Here is a 25,286-nt window from a genome sequence, read left to right as displayed (position 1 = left end):
GAGAACACTAGGATGGCGTCGAGATACACCAGGACATGACTATTTACGAAGTCCCCCAGCACATGGTTTACAAAGGCCTGGAATACAGATGGAGCATTAGCTAAACCGAATGGCATAACCATATACTCATAGTGCCCCAGGGTGGTACTAAACACCATCTTCCATTCATCCTCCTGCCTGACACAGATCAAGTTAGATGTCCTGCGCAGGTCTAATTTGGTGAAAACTCGCACCCCTTGGGCCTGTTCCAGCACAGCTCTGATCAATGGCAAGGGATGGGGGTACTTAACTATAATATCACTGAGGCCACGGTAGTCAATATAGCGGTGCAACCCGTCGTCCTTCTTCCCCACAAAGAAGAAGCCTGCAGAAGCCGGTGAGGTAGATGGCTTGATAATACCCAAGGGCAGAGCCTCGGTCACATAGTCCTCCATGGCTTTCTGCTCCAGAACGCACAGCAGGTAAACCTGGCCTCTCAGAGGGAAAGGTCCCAGCAGGAGGGCAATAGCACAGTTCCATGGATGGTGCTGAGGCAGTGTAGATGCCTGTGATTTGCTAAAGACCTCAGCGAGGTCCTTATACTCCTCTGGCACAGCTAGAGGCTGCATGGACCCAGGGCTCTCGATTGAGGTGGCTCTACAGGGTAAGGGACAAACAAGAGGAGGTGTAATTCTCTCCCCGTGATATCAACTTCCTGGAACTCCAGGAAAACACAGGGTCATGTTGATCCAGCCAGATGTACCTCAGAATGACCAGGGTGTCAGGGGATGTGAAAAGAAAAAAAAGAGTCTTCCTATGGCAAGCCCCTGTCTGAAGCCCAAGCCCCTCTGTGCAGGATTCCATCACACTCTTTTTCAGCGGTTGCTGAGGCTGGATTGAGGAGGTCACTTGTTGAAGGTTGCATTCCAGAATTTCCTGTGGAAGGGCACTCAGGACAGGTCACTAGGAAGTGACCGGTACCACCACAGTAGAGGCAAAGGCCCTCTTGGAGGCGTCACTGTCTCTCAGTAGGGGTCAGGTGTCTTTGACCGACCTGCAAGGGTGTCGAAGTGTCCCTAGCAACCGACTGGGGATATAGCAGACGCTCACAGCCCAGGTTGTCCAGAGTGATGGCATGGTTAATGTACTGGTCCAGGGTCCAGTTCTTGCCTCGGTAGGCGAGCTCAGCTTGAATATGATTATTCAGGCCCCACTGGAAGCATGCAAATAGTGTGGCTGGGTTCTATTGGGTGGCTGCAGCAGAATGCGGAACTGCAGGGCGTACTCCGAGACAGCCTGGTCACCCTGTTGCAGGTTCAGCAGGCAACGATCCATGGTCTTCCCAGGAGAAGGGTGATCAAAAATGGTCTCAAACTGCTTCTCTGAACTGCTCATATGAGCTGAGCTTGTTTTGCTTCCAAACCGTGGTAGCCCAGGCAACGGCAGGGCCTGTCAGCAGGGATACCAAATAGGTTATTCGACTGGTGTTGGTGTTGTAGGGTTGCGAATGGTTGAAGAACACCAGGTTACACTGCAGAAGACACCCTTGGCACTTTTCTGGGTCACTCCTATAAGGTGTGGGAGTAGCAAACCAGGGATCTGTTGGTGGAGCAGAAGCGGTGCCTGGTGGTGACGCAGGATCTGGCAACAAGTCTGCATTGTCTCGGTTCTCTGATTTTTTTCCCGTTGAAACAAATGCAAGTGCTCCTGCAAAGCACCAGTCAGTTGCCTGATTGCTGCTGGATCCATGTTGTAGGCGGTATCTTCTGTCACACGGAACAGAGGATGCAGGAAAGGCTGGACCCAAGTGCAGGATTGTTTATTTGGAACTGAGGGATCAGGCGAGTTCTTATTGTCGGGGACAGGCAAAGAGTCGGTCGATTGGCAGTCAGAGTGGGAGCTAAGATCAGTAGAGGAAGCCAGGGATCAAGCCATAAGCAAAGAGGGGACAGTTTTCTTAATGAGATTCCACAACTAAAAGGGGGCTGAGGGGTGTCTTTCAAAGTCAAGTGCTCTGTTTACTGCTAGGTGCTTAGTTGGAGCCAGGTGTTGCTGCTTGCGGTGCAGGTGTGGACATGACAATACCTATACCCCGTGTGTAAGCTCCAGAAGTCCTGCGGGTGAAAATCCAAAGTTAAACTATGTGAGATTCTACTCTGAAACAGACAGCGTTCAACCAAGTACTTTTTCTGGTATTAGAAATGTATTTTATTTGTCCTTGAAGCATGTACCAGTTATATTTCACCTTACATGAAACACACACACACATTTTCAGAACCACTGGTCCCATACAGGGTCGGGGGGAACTGAAGCCTACCCGGTAACACAGGGCATAAGGCTGGAGGGGGAGGGGACACACCCAGGACGGGACACCAGTCTGCCGCAAGGCACCCCAAGCGGGACTCGAACCCCAGACCCACCGGAGAGGAGGACCCGGTCCAACCCACTGCACCACCGCACCCCCCATATGAAACCCATATCTTATTTAAATTTGTTGCAGGTCAAGTGCACAAGACAAATTGAAATGAAAAAGTTCAAAGCAACTTTTTGCATTTGTATCCCAGAGGAACCTTGGTCAAATACATGTTTAAGGTCCAATGTTAACCAGGAGGAGTTTTAACCTTGACCCTTCGTCAGCCGAGATAAACGTTAAAATCGGTGAGATGTCAATCTTTAAAACTGATTAAAATGAAGACATGAGCAGCGAAGTCACTGACACATGTTGTGTGGTATCATATGATGTTCTTTTAATTTATGTTCTTTTAATTTAGTTTATTATTATAGAACAAGAAAAATATTAATACACACACATTTTCAGAACCGCTTGTCCCATACGGGGTCACGGGGAACCGGAGCCTACCCGGTAACACAGGGCGCAAGGCCGGAGGGGGAGGGGACACACCCAGGACGGGACGCCAGTCCGTCGCAAGGCACCCCAAGCGGGACTCGAACCCCAGACCCACCGGAGAGCAGGACTGTGGTTCAACCCACTGCGCCACCGCACCCCTGAAAAAAAATATTAATATAAACTATAAATTAAATATATTAAGAATTATATTGTATTGGGGGGGCGGGGTACGGGGTGCAGTGGTGCAGTGGGTTGGACCGGATCCTGCTCTCCGGTGGGCCTGGGGTTTGAATCCCGCTTGGGGTGCCTTGCGATGGACTGGCGTCCTGTCCTGGGTGTGTCCCCTCCCCCTCCGGCCTTTCGCCCTGTGTTACCGGGTAGGCTCCGGTTCCCCGCGACCCCATATGGGACAAGTGGTTCGGAAAGTGTGTGTGTGTGTGTGTGTGTGTGTGTGTGTGTGTGTGTGTGTGTGTGTGTGTGTGTGTGTGTGTGTGTGTGTGTGTGTGTGTGTGTGTGTGTGTGTGTGTGTGTGTGTTAGGGGGGTGCGGTGGTGTAGTGGGTTTGGCCTGGGGCTGCTCTGTGGTGGGTCTGGGGTTCACGTCCTGCTTGGGGTGCCTTGCGCTGGGCTGGCGTCCCGTCCTGGGTGTGTCCCCTCCAGCCTTATGCCCTGTGTTGCTGGGTTAGGCTCCGGTTCGGGGCAAGTGGTTTCAGAGTGTGTGTGTGTGTATTATTACTATTACACACACACACACACACACACATTTTCAGAACCGCTTGTCCCTTACGGGGTCACGGGGAACCGGAGCCTACCCGGTAACACAGGGCGTAAGGCCGGAGGGGGAGGGGACACACCCAGGACGGGACGCCAGTCCGCCACAAAGCACCCCAAGCAGGACTCACTATTATGATTTTTTAAATGTTAATAATAATAACATTATTATTATTATTATTAATTATTATTATTATTATTATTATTATTATTATTATTATTATAAATATTTATTATACATTACATATAAAAATATTACATTTTTTGTCTCGTTCCTACATCGTGGCTATTCTGTTTTCTCCGGATGTCAGTCTGTTTTAACTTATTAAAATCACCGAGAGCCCCTGGCAGCTGAAATGTGATCGGAGGACCAAGTCAGCGGCCGGTTCTGTTAACCCGCGTCTGTTCGACACAGTTACGACTAAACGCTGCTGTGTGAATGTGACAAAAAAGCCACGAAAAGATGCGCTGCGGACCTTCGGGAAAGAGCAGCTTGTGACACGTTTAATGCGCGGAGTGACCACGCGAGGGCGACACCAAACTTTAAAGTTAAAATAGGTTTAAAGTGCGGTTTCTCAGTCCTGGCTCTGTAAGAGCGATTTATTGGGTATCAAGGCTGCTCAACAACTGCGCACAATATCTAAAGCAGAATTTACAGTTGTGACGATCGGCTGAGTGCTTGGCCGCCGACGACACGATCCCGTTGGTATACAGATCTGCGGATTCTGCGCAGGTGCCGCAACAGTAGCGCTGTGTTTTAAAAACCGCGGGGTGCGCGTGGCCTCTCCCACCTTTATTCGCGTGTTTGGGGAAAAAAAGAAAAACAGTGAGTATAACCTGCACATCAAACCATTTCGACGTGCACAAAAAGCGCAGACAAAAAAAAAAAAACGTTAATTTCTCTTTTTAGTGGAAAGAACAGTCTGAGTGTCGCGAAGATATGCTGCCATTCGTTTTTATCACTTTTTAATAATCATGCACTATGACTATTAATTAAAAACACAGGGTCTACATCAATACAAGTTTATTTCTAAAACTGGCAATTTATTGTGAAACAGTTTAAAATGGCCATTGCCGTCGCATTGCTTTTTATCATGAAAGATTTCTTCAGTTCAAGCTGCCAAACGCAGTGATCTAATGGTTTTTTGTACTCATTTTTAACTTTAGCTCCATCCATCATGTCCTTGGTTTTTTAGATTTTTTTTTTTTTTTTGTTTCATTCATCCGATGTTGTGAGGTCGACTGAATGCTGTTTCTGCAATTTATGAATGTTCAGTATTTTCCACTCATAGCAGCGTGTGTGTTTTAGGGACAGGCCGCATGGGCGTCTACAAGTACTACATATGCGTAGTATGTCATGTGCCCTATAATTTACCCTGTTTTACCAGCAGTCTGTGTGACGCTCTGCTGTTCCCACCTGTCCCAGGATGGATGTGGGCGGTGGACAGAGGCGGCACAATCCGGTGGACAGCATCTGCCGCAAGCTGCAGACTATCCAGCGCCGCGATCTGGAGCCTAACTCCCTCTTCCAGATCCCCAAGTTCCAGTCGCATAGTTACGACAGCCCCCAGTCCGGCCTGCGCCGGAACCTGGAGGCCATTCTGAAGAAGCGCACCGTCCGCAGCGAGAGCGAGTCGGACGGCTCGCCCGTCACCCGAAGCCCTTGCACCCCGCGCACCCCTGACATGCTGACCCCCACAGGTTCTCCTTGGGACCGCCGTCACAGTCGTACCGTCACGCCATCCAATGCCACGTACACCATCTCCAGCACGCAGCTGGACTGCCAGGGACTGGGGCCAGGCGAGGGTAGAACGTGGTCACGCAGTTGCTCTACTCCTGCGGCCCAGAATCGTGACGGCTATTTTAGCTTCTCTTCTTGCTGTGCCACCTACACCAAGCAGGGTAGCCGGCCGGTCCACAGGGACCCCCAGGAAAGTCCCTCCTCCAGCATGTTCTCCTACAACCTCAACTTCTGCTCCACGGAGAACTCCAATATGCTGGACTGTGGCCTGGGTTGCCCTGCTGTAGTGGTCAAGAGGCTGTCCTTATCCGATGGTGAGTGCTCCTGTCTGACGTGGTCAAACGGGTAATTTACTGTGCATTACGATGGACCAGTGGCCAATTTAAATAGTCAAGCGTTTTCATTTTTAGCGTCTCCAACAAGACCTGTGGTACTGAATAGGGAGCTATAGAGTTAATGGAAAGGAAGAAGGACTATGCTTCTGTTTTATTTTTGAAAATTATGTATAGCCAGAATTAATTAAGCACAATGTCTCACCAGGGCTGGAGCCCTACACCTGTCTGCTTACCAACCTTCTGTCCACACTGCTCAGACCCCCTGTTCTCCTCAGAGGGCCGCAAAGAGGCCATGACAGAGGTGAGCCTAATCTGTGAAGAGGACCTCTTGGACACCATCTTTCATGCCTGTGACACCCAGCGCAGAGGTACCTGGGGTGGGAGACGGCAGCAGGTTTCTGGTGAGGCTTTTCAGCCATGTGCTTCCAGCTCGCGTCATGTGCCTCAGCCATGATCAGATGGTGCCTTCTGCTTTACATTAGGCACATCCTTGTGTAGAAAACCAACATGTGTCACAAACAAGACCTCTGATGTTTGCTGATAAATGCTCCTTTCGCTTATGTGGAATGCATGGCGGTGTGGATGGAGATGGGGGAAGCATATCTCACACTCTTAGGCTCTGGAGTGGATGACAGCCATGCCAGCAGAGGGTGGGTGGAGGGGGAAAGCTGTGGAGCTACAGCCTGCTGACTTGAAATCTCCTCCTCTGCCCAGTTTGCTGAGGCCTGGTACCTCTTGGTTTCGCTCAGACTCTTGGTCCCTCTGGTTGGGATGATTCAGCACCGTGTGGGCGGCTATAGAGGAGCGCTCTCTCTCTTGCTCTCCCCCACGCTCGCTCGAGTATTCGAGCCTCGGTGCTTGTGCGTGCTGTATGATGGCTTCCGGCAATGGCGGGCGGGCTGGTCGCCCTGGCGACAATGCTAACCGTGGCTCCACCCCCATAGGCAAGGTGTACGTCTCCCGCATTGTGGACTACCTGCGGCACACGACCAGCAGAAGCTCAGAGGACAGCGGCCTGGAGGAACTGTGCAACATGTTGGACCCTGAGCACAAAGACATCTCCATTGACCTGGACACCTACCATGCAGTCATGAGGGAGTGGATTGATGACTGCCGCAACCAGGGGTAGGGGATCATGGGAGGCCTAGGATTACCTCTGACCATAGTCCAGACAAGCTGGAGAAAGAGCAGGAGGATGGGGGAGCGTGTACCTGGGAAGGGGTGGCGTTCCTTCTGAAGCAATCTCTGTGTTCTCGGGAACTATTCCATGAAGTTTGTGTGCATCAGAATAAGGGGTCCCTTTGCTGAATCTTGTTTGGGTGGGCAGACTGACAGGCAGCACATAGACCCCCTCTGGGGCAGTTTTAGTGCCTTTAATGGGCTTTGTTGAGGTGTGGTGCTCAGAAGAAGGGGAGCAGTACAATAAGCTTTCTGCTGGGTGAGATGGAAGGGTGGTTTCCTGCCTTTTACAGGTGAGTGCTGGTAACATAAGTTTTTCTTTTCCTGCACGTGTATAATGTAGCCATTTTTTTTTTCCCCTCTTCACCAGGGACAGTACTCAAGAAGATGTGACACAAGAGTCGGTCAAGCTGAAAGACAATTTGTCAGGTGAGTTCTTAGGCACAGCATGGCCTTAAACTTGAATCAAACAAAAGTGAAAATTGCAATCGTTACATATGCTGGCTGAAGCGTATTTATACATGATTCATACCTTACATTAAGATGTGCAGCAAAAATAACGCATGTTCTAGTCCTAATTTGTGTTTTTTAAAGCTGATAGGTTTAAGTGTATTGATAGATGTTTGTGTAGAATTGTAAGGTGTGTGTCTGTGACTTTCCTAAGTGCAAGAATACATACTGTCAGCCAAATATGAACGCCAACGCTTGTTCTTCCTAATGATTGCTATATTTATCCAGCTTGTATCGGCACTCGGTTTCAGTAAAGTTCTGTGTGCCTGTGTCCGTGCACAGCGAGGCGGTCGGCGCTGATGAACATGACCTCGGGCAGTCTGGAGGCGTTTGGGGGAGAGGCATCACGCGGCGATCTGTGAGTGTTGGATGGGATGATCGTTCTCTCTGTCTCACTCTCCCTGTCTGTTCCAGATACGCAGTGGGTGCAATGAAATATAAAACAAACACCTGTTACCTTTAAAACCCTCAAAACATGCTGAAAAGGGATGCGGATTTTTATATTGGGAGGAATGCGGAAATTTTTCTCTTTGTGCTTGCGTATATCTGTATGCCATCTGACCGTGTGTGTAAAGCAGGTTTGACCACTTTGTGCACAGACATCCAAGAGTATCAGTAGTGTGTGATTGGCTGCTGCTTCCCTCTTCTTCACAGCGAGACCTCCGACCTGGTGTACTGTGTCGCCGATCTCCAGTTTAACAACCACAAGCTGCAGGAGGAAGTCAGAAAGCTGAAGCAGGCTGCAGAGGCCATGGAGGAGACCAACCACAAGCTGCTGGAAGAGATTGAGGACCTCAGGATGCAGGCCAAAATGTACTTTGTCCTCCTCCACATCACCAGCTTTCAAATTCCATCACAGTACTTCCAGTAGGAACCGTGGAAAGAGTTAATCGCTGCCTTGACAACTTGCGCTCCGGCATCCTATTTGTGAAAGTACTGTTACATAATCGGATACCGCTTCCTGCTAGCGGTGTAGATGTAAACTTGCCACGGGATGAAACGGCATAGGCTGATGGTATGGTGTGCTTTGTAAACTACACTCATTCGGTCACCCTGCCCCTGCAGAGGTCAGCAGTCAGCCCAGAAAGAGAAGCTGCTGAAGGAGGAGGTGGAGGAGATGAAGGCCTCGCTCAGTGCTTTGGAGGAGAGCCGTGCTCGGGTATCAGCCCAAAGCAAACAGACTGTGAGTGGTCGAGCCTTGCTCTTGGTCACGTTACGCCCACTGCTTGTTGGCCTTGCTGCATCGGTGAGACGTTGACTCATGGCCAGCAAAGCCCAGTCGTCATATGATCTGATGCGTGGGCTTAAGTATGCGGACAACTATGCTGGGCCATATTGTGCCAGCTCTGTTCTTAAATAACTTTTAGTGAATGGTTACATCATTTTATTGCATACAAAAAAACTTGGGGTCTCTAACCCTAGTTTTGCCTAGTTGCAATTCATCCTCCCCCTCCAATGTGTAATGTCCTCTTCATGAAGACTTAAAGGAATCCGTGGATAACTTAAAGTTGACTGAGAACACAGATGATGGATGTTGAGCAGTATTAAGGTATTCAACCCCTTGGTCCCAAAGAATGAGTCTCCAGGTTGAGCACTAGCTCACCTGTTGAACTTGGGCTGCGTGTTGTGAGACATTAATTATAAAATGTTTACTCACAAAGATGTGTGGCAGTTTTGCATGGTGGTACAGATGGTCATCCTGAACACCCCAATTCCCCCACCCTGCAGGAGAGAGAGAACCAGAGTCTGATTTCAAAAATTGCTTCCCTTCAAGAAGAGGTAAGCCCTGTTTTGTTTGTTTGAATTAGCTCAAAGAAGGTGCTGACTATTGCTAAGCGTGTCACTGATTATTGCTGTTGCTCCCCACTGCTCACTTTCTATGATATGTAACCAGAACCTCAAGGTTGCCGTGGAGATGGACGACCTTCAGAAGAAGATGATAGAGCTGTGTGACCTCAATGCTGATCTCCAGGTGAATCCTGGATTGTTTTGCTGGTTGTAATCCGATTCACAATAGGTTCTCTCTCTCTCACACACACACAGTCTACAACTGCTTGTACCAAGTGGGGTCACTGTGAACTGGAACCTAACCTGGCAACACAGGGCGCAAGGCTGAAGGGGGAGGGGACACCCCAGACAGGACGCCAGTCTGCCGCAAGGCACCCCAAGCAGGGCTCAAACCCCAGACCCACCACACAGCAGACCCAGGCCAAACCCGCTGCACCGCCGCACACCGCACAATAGGCTCACGCTGTGCAAATTTAATTAATACAGATATGCAAAATGTACGTATGTTACTATGTACTGAATGTGTTCTCTGCTCTCCAGGTGCAGATCCACTCGTTTGATTTAGTCATAAATGAAAAGGATGGATTACTACAAGAGGTCAGAGTTCAATTGTCTCCTCCATCTAAAACGTGAGAACAAGGACTGTGGCCCAACTAGAACAATAATTGTGGAGGCACTGCCCAATCAGCAGGCTCCTATTTGAATAATTGCTGTTATGATAGCCATTCCTTTAAAACACATCAATCACGTCTTGGTTAGTAATTTATGTCTAGCAAATATTGTAGAACAATAGGACAAATTAATTGTCAAACAAATTTTCAGTGTATTCGTTTCTGAATGAAGAATGAAAGCCTTCAGATTCAAAGAACTTGGCAGTAAAATCAGTCTTCTGTCTTGTAAGTAGTGGTTACTAAGGCAGTCAAATCCAAAATGTGGCTTCTCCACAGAACATCTTGGTAGGGTCACATTTCTTGGTCTTCTACAGATCCGAAACTGATACTTTTTAACTTCTGTATATTTTTACCAAAGAAATTCCATTTAGTAGCTCTCTTGGGAGAGTTTCTTAACCACTACACCTCCTGCTGTTACACAGATTTACATTACATTTACATTTATTCATTTAACACATGCTTTTCTCCAAAGCAGCATGCATCTCAGAGGAATGCAATTTGTGCATTACATTACAGATCAGAGTTTTGTTTTACATGGACAGGTTAATCAGTATGTCCAGTCATTTCTGTCCATGACTGAACAGGACCATCCCCTCCTATGCTCTTTGCAGAAAAGCCAGCAGATTGAGGATCTGAAGACTGCAGTCATGGAGTACTCATCAATCATGGAGGTGAGCCAGCACTTGTGGACTGCAGGGGGTGCACAAGGTTCAGGAACCCTGTCTGTGTTGGCATTTGTCTACAGAATGTAAGCACTGAACTACAAAGCAAGGAGGGAGTCTCAATGTGCTTTTCCTTCCCTTTGGCACATAACAGACACTGGGCAGTTAAACATTAATGGGGGGGGGGAAATATTGATGCTCTTCATATTGAATGAACACCATGGTAGTAATTGGCACTAACTGCCTGGTATAAGGTCTGAATTTTGTTGACATGCAATCCCAGCATACAGTCTATTGTCCAGTTATGGTTGTAGAAGTATAGTTGTGTTCAGGATTTTTGAGCATTGCTGTGGATACAGGGGGATGCATTGTGCTAATTAGGTACTGCTCTTATTTCTTTCAGCTTTTGAGAGCAGAAAAAGCCAAGCTGGAGAGTCACATGCAGATGATGCAGCCAGATTTCGGGGTGTGAGTATAGGCATGGAAACACCCTTTCTTGTACATCCTCCCTGTACTCAGATTTCTTTTTTTCAGTTCTCCAGCACATGTAGTCCCGTTGTGTTGAAGTGTCTATCATTCACAGCCTTCCATGTGTGTCTTACAGTGCTGGTCTGTCCCTCTCGGTGGCATACAGACTCAATCAGACCAACTCAGGTTCTCTCCAGGCAGAACTGGCCCTTGCACAGGAAATCCCTGAGGTTAGTATGCTGCAGACTGATTTACTGATCTGTTTTCATGCTCCACTCCGAGGTGCTTTATTCACTGGCTACAAAACCTCAGTAGGCCCATGATCAATCTGTGGTCCTGTTAGGGTAATGAAGCCCCAGTGTGGCATTTCCATCAATGCTTTGACTGTAGCTGTTGGTCTTGGTTTTTCTCTTCAGTCCCTAGATCGTCTATCTTCGTCTTCCCTCTGTTTTGCTACCCCTCTGGACGAGACACTGGACCGCGAGGTCCTGCTTCTCCTCCAGGGCCCCACTCCAGAGCAGATGTCCCTTGAGTTCAAAAACCTCATCAGCAAACTGGTATGGACCCAGCTGAAGGTCATGGCTTACACTGGGACCGGTGTGGATAATCCACCATTATATAGAAAAGTTATGTTTAAGTATAGGAAATATGGTTCGTTCCTGCATTAACATTTGCAGAAAAGTTAGAACCTCTTTGGTGTGTCTGTCTGTTTTCAGAATCAGGACTTCAAAGAAGATGGTTCAACAGTCCTCAGCACAGTGGAGCAGCTCATAGACACGCACACCCACACACACCTGGAGGGTGGCTGGCACAAGACAGTTCAGGTGAGAGACATGTCTTAGCGCTGGTTGTTTGCTGAATTTCCCCCCCCCCATCACATTTTGTGTTCATATGAGTGTGTGTGTGTGGTTGTTTAAAGGCCATTCTCTCAGGCTCAGTAGAAAGGCTATTGTATGCACAAGTTAGAAATTCATCTGTTTGTTTCTTTGTGTTATATGTGTACATTTGCATTCTCATAACATCTTGTCCCTTCAAATTCCAGTCCTGTTGCATTTCCCTGCTCTTCATTTGATCCTTACACGATTAAGACTACCCACATACCTTGTTTTCAGCTTGCATAAGATCCTGATCCCAAGGTTCCCAGCCCTTGGGATGCCTTACCTAAAGTATTATATAATGGTGCCTAGTGGCCCAGTTGGTGTAGTGCAGCAGGGGAGTTCCAACCTCTCTGGGGGACCAGTTGTACAACAGGCTTGCAGGTGCCAGATTGCGTGGTCTGTGGATGAAAATTGTATATGTCTGTGATACTTCATGGATCTAGTGCAGAAAACAAACTGGTAGTTAAAAGAAATGGAACTGAAGCACAGCTAGTGGACTGAGCATTTTTGGAAGGGGATCTGCAGTCAAGGAAGTGAACCAGGACTTATTTAAAGTGAATCTGTGGTGGTGAAGTGGGCTTAAGAATATAGCATTTTGCTGTGTTCGTGTACAGGGGTAGAGTGGCTAGAATTTCTTCTGTGAAAACATCCCACTACAAAAGTGGTCAAAACTGCAGAAATGTCAAGCAATGCAGACAGTGTGTCAAGCAGCGGTGTAGCGGATATGATACGGCTGATGTGCACCTTACAGGCCCTACAGGCTGATCTGGAGCAGAAGCGGAGGGGCTGGATGCACAGTCTGCAACGGCTAGACCAGTACACCGACTCATTGGAGAAGGAGCTCATTAAGATGGCCAGCAACATGCGCAGGTCCCGCACCGAGATCCTGCACCTGTCAGTCAGGTGAGCAGTGGCCTCCGGAGGGACTCATATACAGTATAGTACGTGGAACATATGTTGTTATTATGGATGGGGTTGCAAGGGCAAAGGGGGTGGGGAAGTTGTAGTGGCAGTCGTGTACCTATTGCTGTGACAAGTTTGAGTAGGGTCCCCCCCCTTCCCATCTTGCTCTCTGCTCACAGGTCTGGCTTGTCTCCAGCCTAGCTGCATGTAATGTGAAAGATAAAAGGGGGTTTGAACCCCAGCTCAGCATTGTTGGCTGAGGGGCCGGTGCCTGTTGCTGGAGCTCTGCAAAGTGTCTGAACAAAATCTGGACAAAAGCGATGGGTCATTGTATGGGGATACGAATTGGGTACAGTGTAGCTCCAAGGTTTTGTTTGCAGTGTGTTGTGGAGATTTGTCATGATGCATTTTTTGAGCAGTGCTTGTTTTGTGTTATGTGGTTGGAGTTTAGAACCCAGGTGGTTCTGCTTCAGACAGTATCTCTTTCTATCTCTCTCCGTATACCAGCCAAGTGCGGACCTGTTTGTGTGAAGCACGCTCTGCTCCCTGATAGCCAGTGTTCAACCACTATGCGGTTTATTTACCTGTTTCTTCCGGGCTTGGGAACTGTGTGTGTTCAAGGAAAATTGTGTTTTTCAGGGTCCAAGAGCAGGAGAATCAAAAGCAGCAGCTGCGTGAGGAGCTGGAACAGCTCAGAGGACCACACCATGAGGGCACCGATGCCAGCTCCCAAACGGAGGAGATCCTTCACCAGGAGTGCGCCGACTCCAGCTCCCAGACGGAGGAGATCCCTCACCAGGAGTGCGCCGACTCCAGCTCCCAGACGGAGGAGATCCCTCACCAGGAGTGCGCCGACTCCAGCTCCCAGACGGAGGAGATCCCTCACCAGGAGTGCGCCGATTCCAGCTCCCAGACGGAGGAGATCCCTCACCAGGAGTGCACCGACTCCAGCTCCCAGACGGAGGAGGACCTGCTACTGGTGTGGCCAAAGGAGGTAGGATATGATATAAACTATAGATCAAGATGAAGATGGTAGTAGATTACAGGAATGAAGAAAAGGGAACAGGATGGCAGGTATGGTAGACATAAATTAGAGGGAATTTGTACAAGAAAGACACAGTGCAGGCCATTGATTTCATGTGACAAACAAAATGTTTGATTTTGTTTTGAGTTTTATGTAATCTCTGTACCTAACAACAATGGTCTGACCAGTTGCATTGTTGCTTTTTCTGAAGGAGAAACAAGTATGTTTGAAATGCTGCCATTTGGGAAAATGGGCAGAGGACTTGCTGGCTAACCACATCATGGTTATGTACCTCTAGCTGGGAAATGAAGATTTAGGGTTCTTGCAGGGTGATGTTTCTTCAAACATGGATTGCTAGTCAGGCTGTAGCCTGTTAGAAACTTGATTGATAGAATGGAAGAAAGGGGTGGGTGGGTGGTTTCTACATCCTACTGTATTCTAGGAATTTCAGTAGGAGGCTGTTGTAGAAGCTGCTGCTGCTTACCATTCACTTACCTTTTTTTTTTTTTCCCTTTTTTTGCTGTTTTAAAGCATGTCTTCAAATTCCATTTAACTGTCTTCATTAAAGAAGGGGGCTGCTTGCTGTTTGCCTATTATCTCTGCATTTAAGGAAATAAAGATTCTACCTTTCTCTTTAGGCTGTGGAGGAATCTGATGCCGAAGTACTAGGTCAACAAGAAGGGGGTAATCTGCAACACTTTTCCCAGAATGAAAAGGAATTGCCCCAAACAGAACCTGAGAAAGAAGAGGAGCTGAGGATCCTAACCAATGATGAAGAGCTGAAAAACCTAGGGTGTGAAGAAGATGGGCAGCAGAACCTCAGGAAGGAGGAAGGAGTGCTGTTAGATTTGAAGCCAAAGGAAGAGGAGCTACAGGCTGGCCTTCCTCAGGCACTGATAGCACCCTTCTTCCAAAGCAGTGAGAGCACAGAAGGTGAATTTCATACTGGTCACCACTTACCTATGGCTCGCAGCATTTAGCATCATTTGCCAGCACCCTTGTCAGCCTAAGCAGTCTAGTCCTGCTATGTCTACTATACTAGTATTATCCCGGTAGTGCCTCCACCCCCAGAGTCATTTGCTAGATTGTTTAGCATTTATGTATATTTATTCATATCATTCATCATATTTATTTATGTTTAATATTCGTGTTTTCCTCAGTGCATTTCTATAGTGCCTGTTTCCTTCCTTACATGCAGTATATTTATTTAGCAGATGCTTTTGTCCAAAGCGACTTCCAATGAACTCTATGTCGTGTTATCACCCCACACACTTTATTCATCAAGGTGACTTACACTGCTAGATACACTAAATACACTGGGTAACTAATCCATACAATGGGGGAACCCGAACAGCATGTCTTTGGATTGCGGGAGGAAACCGGAGCACCAGGAGGAAACCCATACAGACATGGGGAGAACATGCAAACTCCACACAGATTGAGCGGGGATCGAACCCATGTCCTCTCGCAGCACCCAGGAGCTGTGAGGCAGCAATGCTACTTGCTGTGCCACCGTGCCGCCCAGAAGGTTTATTACTGGCTCTTCAGATTATTAGAGGTGTTATTCCCACACTGCTGGGACTGTGTGTATAGAGATAGCCAAAGGAAGAGGCCAAGTGATTAAAACCTTTAATGTTTTCATGAGTTCTGGACTGATGGTTTTCCAGCATGAGGTTCCAGGCTTTGCAAGCGCTAAGTCTGTTTACCCAGGGGGGATTATCCCTCTTATCCTTCGGGTTATGGTTTAGCTACAGACCTCTGAAGTGTAATGATGGTCCGAAACAGGAGCGGGGTGCACCACTGTCCCACCCTGAGGACCCCAGCCTTCTTTGGTTATCACTCCCAGAAACTGCAGCCTTTTACGGTCAACAGCTGATCTAATTGAGGTTTTGCGCTTCAGACAGAGTTCAGTGATCTGGCTGTGCTGCCTTTCAGCTGCAGTCATTAATGCTCTGCCCAAAGCCCTGTCAGATTCCTCTACCTGCCCTTCTTGGTTGAGGGAAGGAACTCCAGCTCCTTCTGTTGCTGTTTAGAAGGAAAAAAAAAAAAAGCCCAGAGGAGACCATTTAGATTCTATCCATCACCCCAGTAAATAAGATCATTGGCTGGATGCAGGATGGCACTGGACCAACATCTTTAAACCATTGTCTTTATTCCAGGTGGAGAAGAAGATCATTGTGGGCCTTTGCAGGTAGGTAGGAATGCTTGTACTGACCAAACCCAGAATGCTTGTTTTATGCTGTGGAAGCCTTCCACATATTCATTAGACTTTCACAGTTTTTGTAAAAACCCAATTTTTGGTATTCTTGGTGTGCCTGTGAATTTACATTCTTGGGTAAAGATTTGTCTTCTAAGGGAAAAGAGTACTTACAAGGGAAAAGACAGTTGTGTTTTGGGAGCTTTGATTTGCTGTACGAATGTTTTGTGTCTCGTGACTACCTGGTGTGTGTGTGTGTGTGTGTGTGTGTGTGTGTGTGTGTGTGTGTGAGAGAAAGAGAGAGGTGGAGCTGTGGATGTGGGGTTTCCTGTGTACATCAAGACCTTTGGTTCAGATTCAAGTGTAGGAAGAGTTGGTGTTTCCCTGAGGACTCACGTTGGGCCCTGTGGGTTGGCAGGAAGCAGCTGTACCCACAGGAATGGAGCAGTGCCACCAGCCCCCAGCTCTCAGTGCAGAGATCTTATTTGTATGTGTGTTTCTGGTTTGTATGTGTGCATATACAGCCACACACCCATGGGGTTTTTCCACAGAGGACACATGCACACGCAGACTATAAAATTTGCTAAACAAATTAAACCTCACCTATTTGCTGAGTGGTTTTTCCATAAGCAGATATCATATCACTTGAAGATTTTTTTTTTTTTTTTTTTTCTGTCATTTAGGGGAAAGACTGTATATGTTGTTCACCTGATGGTGACTCCTTTGGCTTTCTTGAACACTTCCTGCTGTTAGATGGAAATGAGTGAATGCTCACAGTAGTTATTTACTGGTCTTCTTTAGGTCCGCTGAGAAGTGGGGTTGAAGTCAAACTCCAACTTAGTTAGAATTTTGAATGTATGAGGGTTATTATGGAACACACACACACACACACACATTTTCAGAACCGCTTGTCCCGTACGGGGTCACGGGGAACCGGAGCCTACCCGGCAACACGGCGTAAGGCCGGAGGGGGAAGGGGACACACCCCCCATCAAACACTCTTTGTAAAGCAGTAGTGATGGTATTTTACAGCTGGAAGCCAGAGTCCCAGAATGCACTGGGCCCGAGGACTGCCCCATCCAGAGCGCCTCCACCACCATAGAACATATTGCTGAGGCCGCTAGTCCTCCTCCTTTTCAGCCCCACTCTCAACTTGTTGGTAATGCCTATCCTCTTGCTCTCGTCCTCCACTGCTGTCAGTGCCCTCTATCCCCAGCTCACTTTTTCAACCCTCCTCATCTCCAGATGCCCTGATCCTTCATATCCCCCGGTCCAAGATTTGGCCTGCCCTGCCAATAACTGGGTCCTTTCAGGACCTGACCACTCTGTCAGAGTACATTCGGGCCAAGGAGTGTGACTGGGTGCCTCTGACGGCAAGGTGAGACCTCACCGCCCACCAATTGATCGGTTGGTAGGTGCCAAATTTCTCAGAGGAGTGTACTCTTCACATAGATATACCCTGCTAATTTGTTCTAATCTGCAAAACTTCAGAATGTGCGAGTAAAAGTATCAGGTTGTGCAAAAATCTGTAAAAGAGAATGATGCATTTTATGTAATGTGTGATTCACGCTTGGGAGAATTGAATTAAAATGGCAGGGTAAACATTACTGTGTGAGCCATGTCTCCCTGTCTCTGGAGGCAGAAGAGTGTGTTTGCAATGCAAAACAGTTTTTCACTGCAGATAATTCAGCCCTTTTACTGTAGATTGCAGGACTCTGCGGTGGGGAGGTGTACCTGTGCCTTTGCAGTTTGCATACCAGCAGTGCTCCTGTGGACTTGGAGATCAAGGCTGTGCTTGTCCGTCTTTGCTGCTGTCGCAATGAACGAGTCTGGCAGTGCTATTGCTGCCTGACTCTATTCTCCGACAGCAGGGTGTATTTTTACTCCAAAGCCTCTCTCTGTCCCCCCCCGGCCAGGTCCCATCTACCACTTCGTGGGGGAGAAAGCTGTGGAACCGAGGAGGAAGACGCCACCGTTTCCAGCATGACTGACACTCAGGTCAGAGAAGAGGAAGTTCCACAGAGCGGAGAACTTCCTTTATCTTTCTTTATTTATATTTTACCATCAATGAGGGACTGTGACATTCTCATACCCTCCCTCACTCTCTTCCTTATTCACTCACTCATTCTCACTCACTGTATTTTTCTCTTGGTTCTCTGTCCCCTCCCATTTTCACAGTCTAGCAGTTGCCCATTTCACTTGAGGTTGTGTGAACTTGCCTTACGCAGCGTTGAGTGGATTTAAAAACCAAGCTTTTCTTGGTCAAGTTTTTGGCCAAGCCACGTTGTAACTTTGTGCTCAGGACATGTGTGACCGCGGGGGACCTAAGCGAAACGTTATTAGAGGTAAGAATGCTCAAGGGAAGTGGTATTGTAAGACAGGAAGGAAACTCGAAGCTTTGGTCACATTTTTCTGTGAAGATTAATGGCTCGTTAGATTATAGCTGTGTTTTCTGGTGCTGCCATTATACGGGATAGAGGACTGTCCTGGTCAATGGGACTGAAAGATGTCTTTCGATGACCTCTCTGACTTTAAAATGAACCCTCATCCTGGGTCTGTTGCTGTGGTGGGTAATGCTCACAGACCAAGTCAAGGTGGAGATGGCTTCCACTCAAATGCTGTCAGGGTTTCAGGTGGGCAGTAACACAGTAACCTGTTACAGGTAACACTGTATGGAGTGAGTTTTTCACCACCTGCTCCTTTAGAAGCTGGTCATTTTTACTGTACTTTGGAACCTAAAGGGGGCTTCATTGTTTCCCCACTGAACTGCAGAGCATGTGGTGTTCTGACAGACCTGCGAGTCCTATGCTCCCTGTATAGCAAAAAAAAAGTCAGTTGTGTGATGGCTTGTTGTGATGTGTCGTTAGTTAACATGGTCTTATCTGCTATGCAAATATCTACGGCCTTTCTGTGACTGCTTTAGATATTCCAGGAGAACTGCTGTATAACCTGTCTGCCTATCTGTGTGGGTGGACCACATGGTACATCATCTTCTCTAAGCTTGGAGGAATTTTCTCACCTCTAGGTCAGTATTAATCACCCACGGAAAGGTATTGATGACTGGCATGATCTTCAGGTACAGGTTTCTCAGGTTTCAAACCTGCTAGCTGATAGTAATAATTTCACATAAGCGTGTTTTGCGTTAACATGGAACGAGTGAGCGATTGTGTGCGCGCGTGTGCGGAGGGGATTAGCCTGCGCTGTGGTATGGAGGCATCAACGTGCAGTTCCTGAAGATCGGTGTGGAGGTGGACGTGGGTAGCCCTCTCTGCGCTGGGTGCTGGTGTGTGGATGTTTGCACCGTTCTCTCACAGCTGGAGGTCCTTCTCATGGAGAACTCATTATGTAACGCATCGCGATTGGTGCTGTCTGTACGCATAAGGCTAGAAAGCATCGGGCTTTCCGACTCAGGTAGAATATTTTGTGTGTGTGTGTGAGAGAGAGGGAGATTAAAGTTGCATCTTGTCTATTTCATATGGTATACTACTGTTGTCTTATTTTATGTATGTCTTGTTGATGTCAGCTCTTTCATGCGGGAAAATGATTTATGGTTGCGTTTTTATATGTGTAGTGATGAGTTAACCTGAATCATCACGTGTGATACTATGTATGGATTATCTAGACCTGGTTTCTGCATTTCTTCAAATAAATCCTCTGTATTACTGAGGAGAAACAGAAAATTACATTATTTGGTATAACCTGAAAGCTTGTCATCTGAGACCACAATAATACCGCTGTGAACAGTAAATGAAGGCTTGGGTGAAATAACTGAATAGCACTGTTAGGTGTACAATCTTAGGTCTTTTTGTGGTATAATCTGGTTTAAAATATGATCTTGTTAGGTGTGTGGTAAGGTCTCTTGGTAGAGGTGGTGTTTCTGCTCAGCGCCAACATCTCTTCAACTTTCCCATTATGCCACCTTTCCAGTAGCAGTGCGGTCTGATGTCCGAACAGAACTCGCACGTTCCTCTTCCTTCTGTCTCGTAACTGACCTCTTCTTGCCTCTCTCCTGCTCCCAGGATTTGACCTCGGACCAGCGAACCTCTGACGGCGCTCCCCTAAAAAGGTTTGTGCCTGTAGTGCGGACTGCAGTCACATCCTGATTTAGTGACGGGCTAACGGTTGTGTAACGAACAGTGACATACTGACTCAACCATGCTTCAGCAGAGCACAGGAACAGTGCGTAGTAATGTGTTAATTCAGGAACTGCGCAACACTTAGAAATGTGCTAATACGATGTGATGGTCTTAGCCTGCCGGTGACAGGAGAAAATCTGGTCGCCCTGGAGGAGATGCACCTTTCCTCCACGGGAGTGGCAGGTATGAGGAAATGACAAGGCCCTGGATCATATCCCCTGCTGAGATCACAGAACATGTTTGGGTTTAAAGGCAAAACTTGTTTTCTTTTAAGACTCTTCAGAACAGCTGACGGGTGGAGAGGAGGGCAGTGCCTTGCCGTCTGTATACGGAGCCTCTCTTCCGACAAAGAAGCAGGGCGCCGCTCTGAAGGGCCTCGCTGTAGAAGCCAAGGGAGATGGTCAGTGTGAACAACGTCCCAAACTGAGGGCTTACGTTGGTCTCCTGCGCAAATATTTATATATTTTTACCCCACCTTGTTGTTCTGCAGATGGTAGCCCATCACTGCAGCAGGGCGGCCAAAACCTGCGGGGGCTCAAGAGGGACTCTGTGACAATGAGGAGTAAATTTAAGAAAGACCTGGTAAGGGTGAAGCTGCCTAATCACCATCTTACTGTGGTAAAGCCTGACAGTGTGTTACTTGGAACAAAGTTGACACAAGTTAATTGAAACTAATTAGACACAAAGTACCCCATGTTCATAAGTGCTGTCAGAACAGGCTGACACCTTCGGGAGGGACTAAGCTCTTATGAACTCTAGATCCGAGTATTTCTGCGCTTTTACATCGTCAAACTAATAATACACCTTCAATTTTTGAATCGTGTTAGTCTGAAGTTTGGAAAATGTATGTGATGAAATATCGCAAGAGTTTATTTATTTGCCCCAGGAACTTTCACGCAGCATGGAGGCCATTGAGGAGCACAAGACACAGGAAGAACTTACTGAAGCGTCTGAAAAAGGTGACTCATACTTGGGCTTTCATACCATTTCGCTGAAACAGAGACGGAAGTTGAATATATTGCATTTCCAGTTTAGAAGACGTGCGTGCGGTTGGGTAACAATATGAATAACCCGAGTCTCCCCATCAATTTTCCTTTTGGCTAACTGGCATATAAATTGTTTTAAAAGTCCTTGATTGGGTGCCCTTATTGAACCATAAACGGGGGCTATAATCACTTAAACAGTATTTCTTATTCTAGGTGACAATCCATTAAATTCTGAAGATACAATAAATGACTCTGTGAAAGAGGATAGAGACAGGTAAGTGTGTGGTACTTGTATAAATGTAGTTATACTTCCTTTCAAATCATATTTTAAAACCGGATGTGTCTATGCACCAGGTGATTTTTATCTGTTTTATTGGTATACAACATATGATTCCTGTCTCCCCCCTTCTTCTCAGTCTGTCTCAGAATGACAAAGAGATTGAGGTAAGTGGAGCATTACTGGGTGTCAATGAGTACCTATAGCTCCAGAGCCAGGTTGGGGGGGGTCATGGGGTTGTGTGCTTGCTTCCCCATCAGACGGAGTTCCACCGCCTGTCCCTGGGCTTCAAGTGCGACATGTTCACCCTGGAGAAGCGACTCCGTTTGGAGGAGCGCTCTCGCGACCTGGCTGAGGACAATATGAAGAGAGAGGTTTCCAGCTGCCAGGGGCTGCTGCAGGTGAGGGACAGTAGAATGGGATGCAGCTAGAGGGACACTGCAATGGGAGAGAGGATTTCCAGTTGTGCCCGAAGTCAGGGGTCACCAACCTGGAGCCTCTGACCGTGGTAGAGTAATGCAAGAATGAATGAATATAGGTGGCTGTGTTAAGAGCTGTACTTCTCCATGAGCTCTGACCTTGGTCTCCTAGGCTTTGGCACCCCTGTGCAGAGATGACAATCAGTGCATGGAGATCATCCAGAGGCTTGGGAAGAACCTGGACATCCTGATCCAGTCGATGAGCCGAGTGTCCAGTCGCTCCGAGATGTTGGGGGCCATCCACCAGGTGTGGTATTGGACCATGTAGGAGAGGAGGTGAAATAGAGGCAGTGTATTCAAATGTATTGGAGAGAGGAAAAGTGTGCAGCGTTAAAGTGATTGTGCAGGAAGTGATGTTGCAAAGGAAGTAATGTAGTCCTCTGTGTTTTCTCAGGAGAGCAGGGTCAGCAAGGCTGTAGAGGTGATGATCCAGCATGTGGAGAACCTGCGGAGGATGTACACTAAGGAACACGCAGAGCTCATGGAGCTTAGAGAGACTCTCATGCAAAATGAGCGGTCCTTCGGTTCCCATGTCGAAAGAGGTAATAATCTCCAGTGCTGAGGGTAAAAATGACTGTGCCCACACTGAACACATAAGTGTTCGTGTGTGCACAAATGAAAAGCTTCATTTCAGTGCCCCATATTCTTCCCCTGCAGACGATTTCCGGAATAAGAAGGTGCCAGGATCCCAATACTACAAGCAACGACATGTCAGTATTGCAACTTTTGGCCGCAGCACTGGAGGAAACTTGGACATGGTGACAGAGTTCTGCTCAGCATCTTTAACCCTATTTCAAAGATGTGTAATGAATCAACAGTATTTTTGGACTTTTGTTCTTTATAATCTCTTTTCCTGTCTGCAGACCAGACCCCATGATGCAGTGGACACAGATGAAGACAGACTGGCTAGGAGAAGCTCATGGTAAGGGTTTACTGTCAATTTGTGGTTTCTTTCCAGAGAGGGTTGAACTGCTGCGGTTTGTGTTGGAAATAAAAATGACAATGAAGAGATCTTTGGTCTTTCCTCTAGCCAATTGTGGCGAACGACTTTTAGGTGGACAGCGGCTCTTCAGAAAGGCCCATCTCAATATTTCTTGCTTGTTTCTTAAAAGTTCTACATGTAAAAATCTGTATTCCTGCCCCACCCTACATGGGACATCAGTCAGGGTGGATTCTTAAAGCATTTGTACCACGGACGTAAGCTGACAAATCATCTCTCTACACAATGGCGTCATTGCTATATGTGAACAGCAAGGTCAATGGTTGTTTGCTGTCACCATGGTTACAGGAAAGTGGCAGGGAAGAACAGTCTGCGGCCAACGCTAAAGCGCGTCGTTAGCTCCTGTGCATGGGCGGAGACCGATGAGCCAACGCTCATGAAGGGGTAAGGATTCTTCAGGGGATTTCACCGAGTGCCAAAGACCGTCATGCTCAGCTAAACAACTAACAGCCCCTTGTTCCCAGGTGCCACTGGCTTGTGGTTGTGGTCGCTATGTTCATCACATTTACGTGTAGTTTCTGCCTGAAGGTGTGCAGCTCCGGAGTGTGGAGTTGACTAGTTGTAGCATAACGTTTAAGAGGTTGATTTTCATTCTTTTTTTTTTTTTTTCTTTTGCTGACAAGCCCTTGTCATTTCCAGTTAAGTTTGTGTACAATATTTTCCGTCTGATGCACTTTAGCTTCAACATTGCATGATGCTTTGTCTTCAGTGCAGTGTCTGACATCTGTCTGCATCAAGGTAAAGTCCATGCTCCATTACCTGCGTGTGCTCTGCTGGCATTTGCATTTTTTTTTTTTTCTTCCCGCAGTACACAGCCTGACACTTGGCGTGGAATGTTAATGTTCGCAGGTATGAATGCGAGACAGAGCCCCCCGTTGAAGAGGAAAAGAGGGAGCAGAATACTGAGAGGAAGTCGAGCATAACGGAACTGGGGAACAAAATCGCATCCCTCATTAAATCCTCTGTGAAGTTAGTGGAATATCCTTACGCCGTAGCTTTGCCTTGCTGGGGCGGATTCTGCATTGGGTCTTTGGCAAGCGGTGGGCGTCACATTTATTTCTGTTGAGGATCTGGGGCTTGGAACCTCAGTCAAGGAAAACCCATTGCTGGAGATGGATGGGGGTGGGAACCAGCGTACAACTCCACTGCCAGTGGGCCTCTTGCATTTTGTACCATCTCCAGGTGAAGCCTGTGGGTGGCAGTCATTTCAGGTGGTGATGAACATGCAGGCGCTTCATTGGGTTAGCTGGTTACATTGCTGAGTGTGCCTCTAACCCTGACCAGTGCTAACCTTTGCTTCTAGCATCCTGCACTTAAGTTTACGCATTTAGGGCATCTCAGTCCTCATGGCTGTGCTCTGAGGAATGTTTCAGCTTCATAGACTGTCGTCAGCATCTCGCCTTCTACAACTATCCACTTTCTCTCAGTTTTATCCAAAGCCGGAGGAGGTGCGAGTTCTAGCTGCTGTGTGGTTTTTCTCATGACTGGTCTCCTTGCTGGTGAACATGCTACGTGAAACTCCAGTCTTTCTTTTGCTCTCTCTCTTTCTTGCTGAGGCTTTTACTCTTTGCCACAGTGCCTGGATGCTTCGCTTATTTCCCCAGGAACAACTTGTACATTAATGGCTGTGTGTCTCTCTCCCCATCTTTCTTTCCTTTAAGCACGGACCAGACGCCTTCTCCACCAAAGGATGTTCGGCCCCCTGTGGTTAAAAGCGGCTGGGGACTGTGGGTCTCGGTGGTGATGGTGGTGGTGCTGGCAGGCCTCCTGGCCCTCCTGGCGAGCCTGACGCTGCAGCCAGCGGTGGACGCGGCACCCGTCGGGCCTGGAGACTCCTGGGTTACCATTCAGCAGCTACTGTGGCCCTACACCGGCCTGAGACACAATGGCCAGCCACCCGTTTGAGAAGCTGTTGGCCCGATGTGGCTGGAGAATGAGAGATGAGGGAACTTTACCTGCTCAGGTAGACTGCTGCGTGTGCATGTGATCCTTCTGGCCCAAGAGGACATTCAGAACACAAACATGTTCAAACTTGCATATCTGAGATCCTGACCACATTTTGTCGCTTTCTGTGACTGAAGAACGTCCTGACTGCCTCCAGTGCGTTCCAGTGCAGGGACTATAGGTATACTCTACACCGTGGTGGTGGTATTGCCATCAAGGAAAACCATGTAAACCTAACCAGTCATGTTTGGGACATTCAATGCTGTTGTACTGTCAGCACAGGGACCCGCTTTTAAACGCCTTTTATTGCAGACTCCGCTCTCGATCAAGGGATTGTGATCCGAGTTGACATGACTGCCTTTTTAAGACACGTGGGTTTCATGAATTACTTCAGTCACTGCTGTTTAAAAAAATTTATTTGTGAATATTTAAGCAGTAGTAAATGATTTTAAGTCTGATTTTGAGTGAAGTTATTTTAAAGTTTTATTGCATTGCATAACTGAGGGGAAAAG

General features: G+C 47.5%; 1 protein-coding gene across 1 annotated transcript; it reads left to right on the top strand.

Moving 5' to 3' along the window:
• The first annotated feature begins 4,301 nt into the window (after positions 1-4,301).
• Positions 4,302-24,840, top strand: lrmp (lymphoid-restricted membrane protein). The gene is made up of 39 exons (XM_029249639.1): positions 4,302-4,422; positions 5,023-5,651; positions 5,930-6,040; positions 6,617-6,797; positions 7,222-7,280; positions 7,644-7,719; positions 8,016-8,174; positions 8,427-8,544; positions 9,090-9,140; positions 9,256-9,333; positions 9,690-9,746; positions 10,432-10,491; positions 10,886-10,950; positions 11,087-11,180; positions 11,367-11,507; positions 11,667-11,774; positions 12,580-12,731; positions 13,371-13,725; positions 14,394-14,688; positions 15,915-15,946; positions 16,371-16,439; positions 16,985-17,111; positions 17,198-17,330; positions 17,869-17,950; positions 19,972-20,018; positions 20,204-20,271; positions 20,363-20,488; positions 20,579-20,670; positions 20,975-21,047; positions 21,288-21,348; positions 21,491-21,518; positions 21,612-21,752; positions 21,943-22,077; positions 22,225-22,372; positions 22,488-22,588; positions 22,694-22,752; positions 23,119-23,214; positions 23,680-23,799; positions 24,492-24,840. The coding sequence occupies exons 2-39, from the start codon at positions 5,024-5,026 to the stop codon at positions 24,733-24,735; spliced, it is 4,770 nt and encodes a 1,589-aa protein (XP_029105472.1). The 5' UTR covers positions 4,302-4,422; position 5,023; the 3' UTR covers positions 24,736-24,840.
• Positions 24,841-25,286: the final 446 nt, after the last annotated feature.

Source organism: Scleropages formosus, chromosome 2 (assembly GCF_900964775.1).
Source record: "Scleropages formosus chromosome 2, fSclFor1.1, whole genome shotgun sequence".
Taxonomy (NCBI): domain Eukaryota; kingdom Metazoa; phylum Chordata; class Actinopteri; order Osteoglossiformes; family Osteoglossidae; genus Scleropages; species Scleropages formosus.
This window is presented reverse-complemented; position numbering and strand designations above follow the sequence as displayed.

Coding starts and splice junctions, on each gene's coding strand:
- lrmp (XM_029249639.1), top strand. CDS start 5,024: ATGGATGTGGGCGGTGGACAGAGGCGGCACAATCCGGTGGACAGCATC. Junction 6,798..7,221: donor GATGACTGCCGCAACCAGGG/GTAGGGGATCAT, acceptor CCTCTTCACCAG/GGACAGTACTCAAGAAGATG. Junction 8,545..9,089: donor CAGCCCAAAGCAAACAGACT/GTGAGTGGTCGA, acceptor CCCACCCTGCAG/GAGAGAGAGAACCAGAGTCT.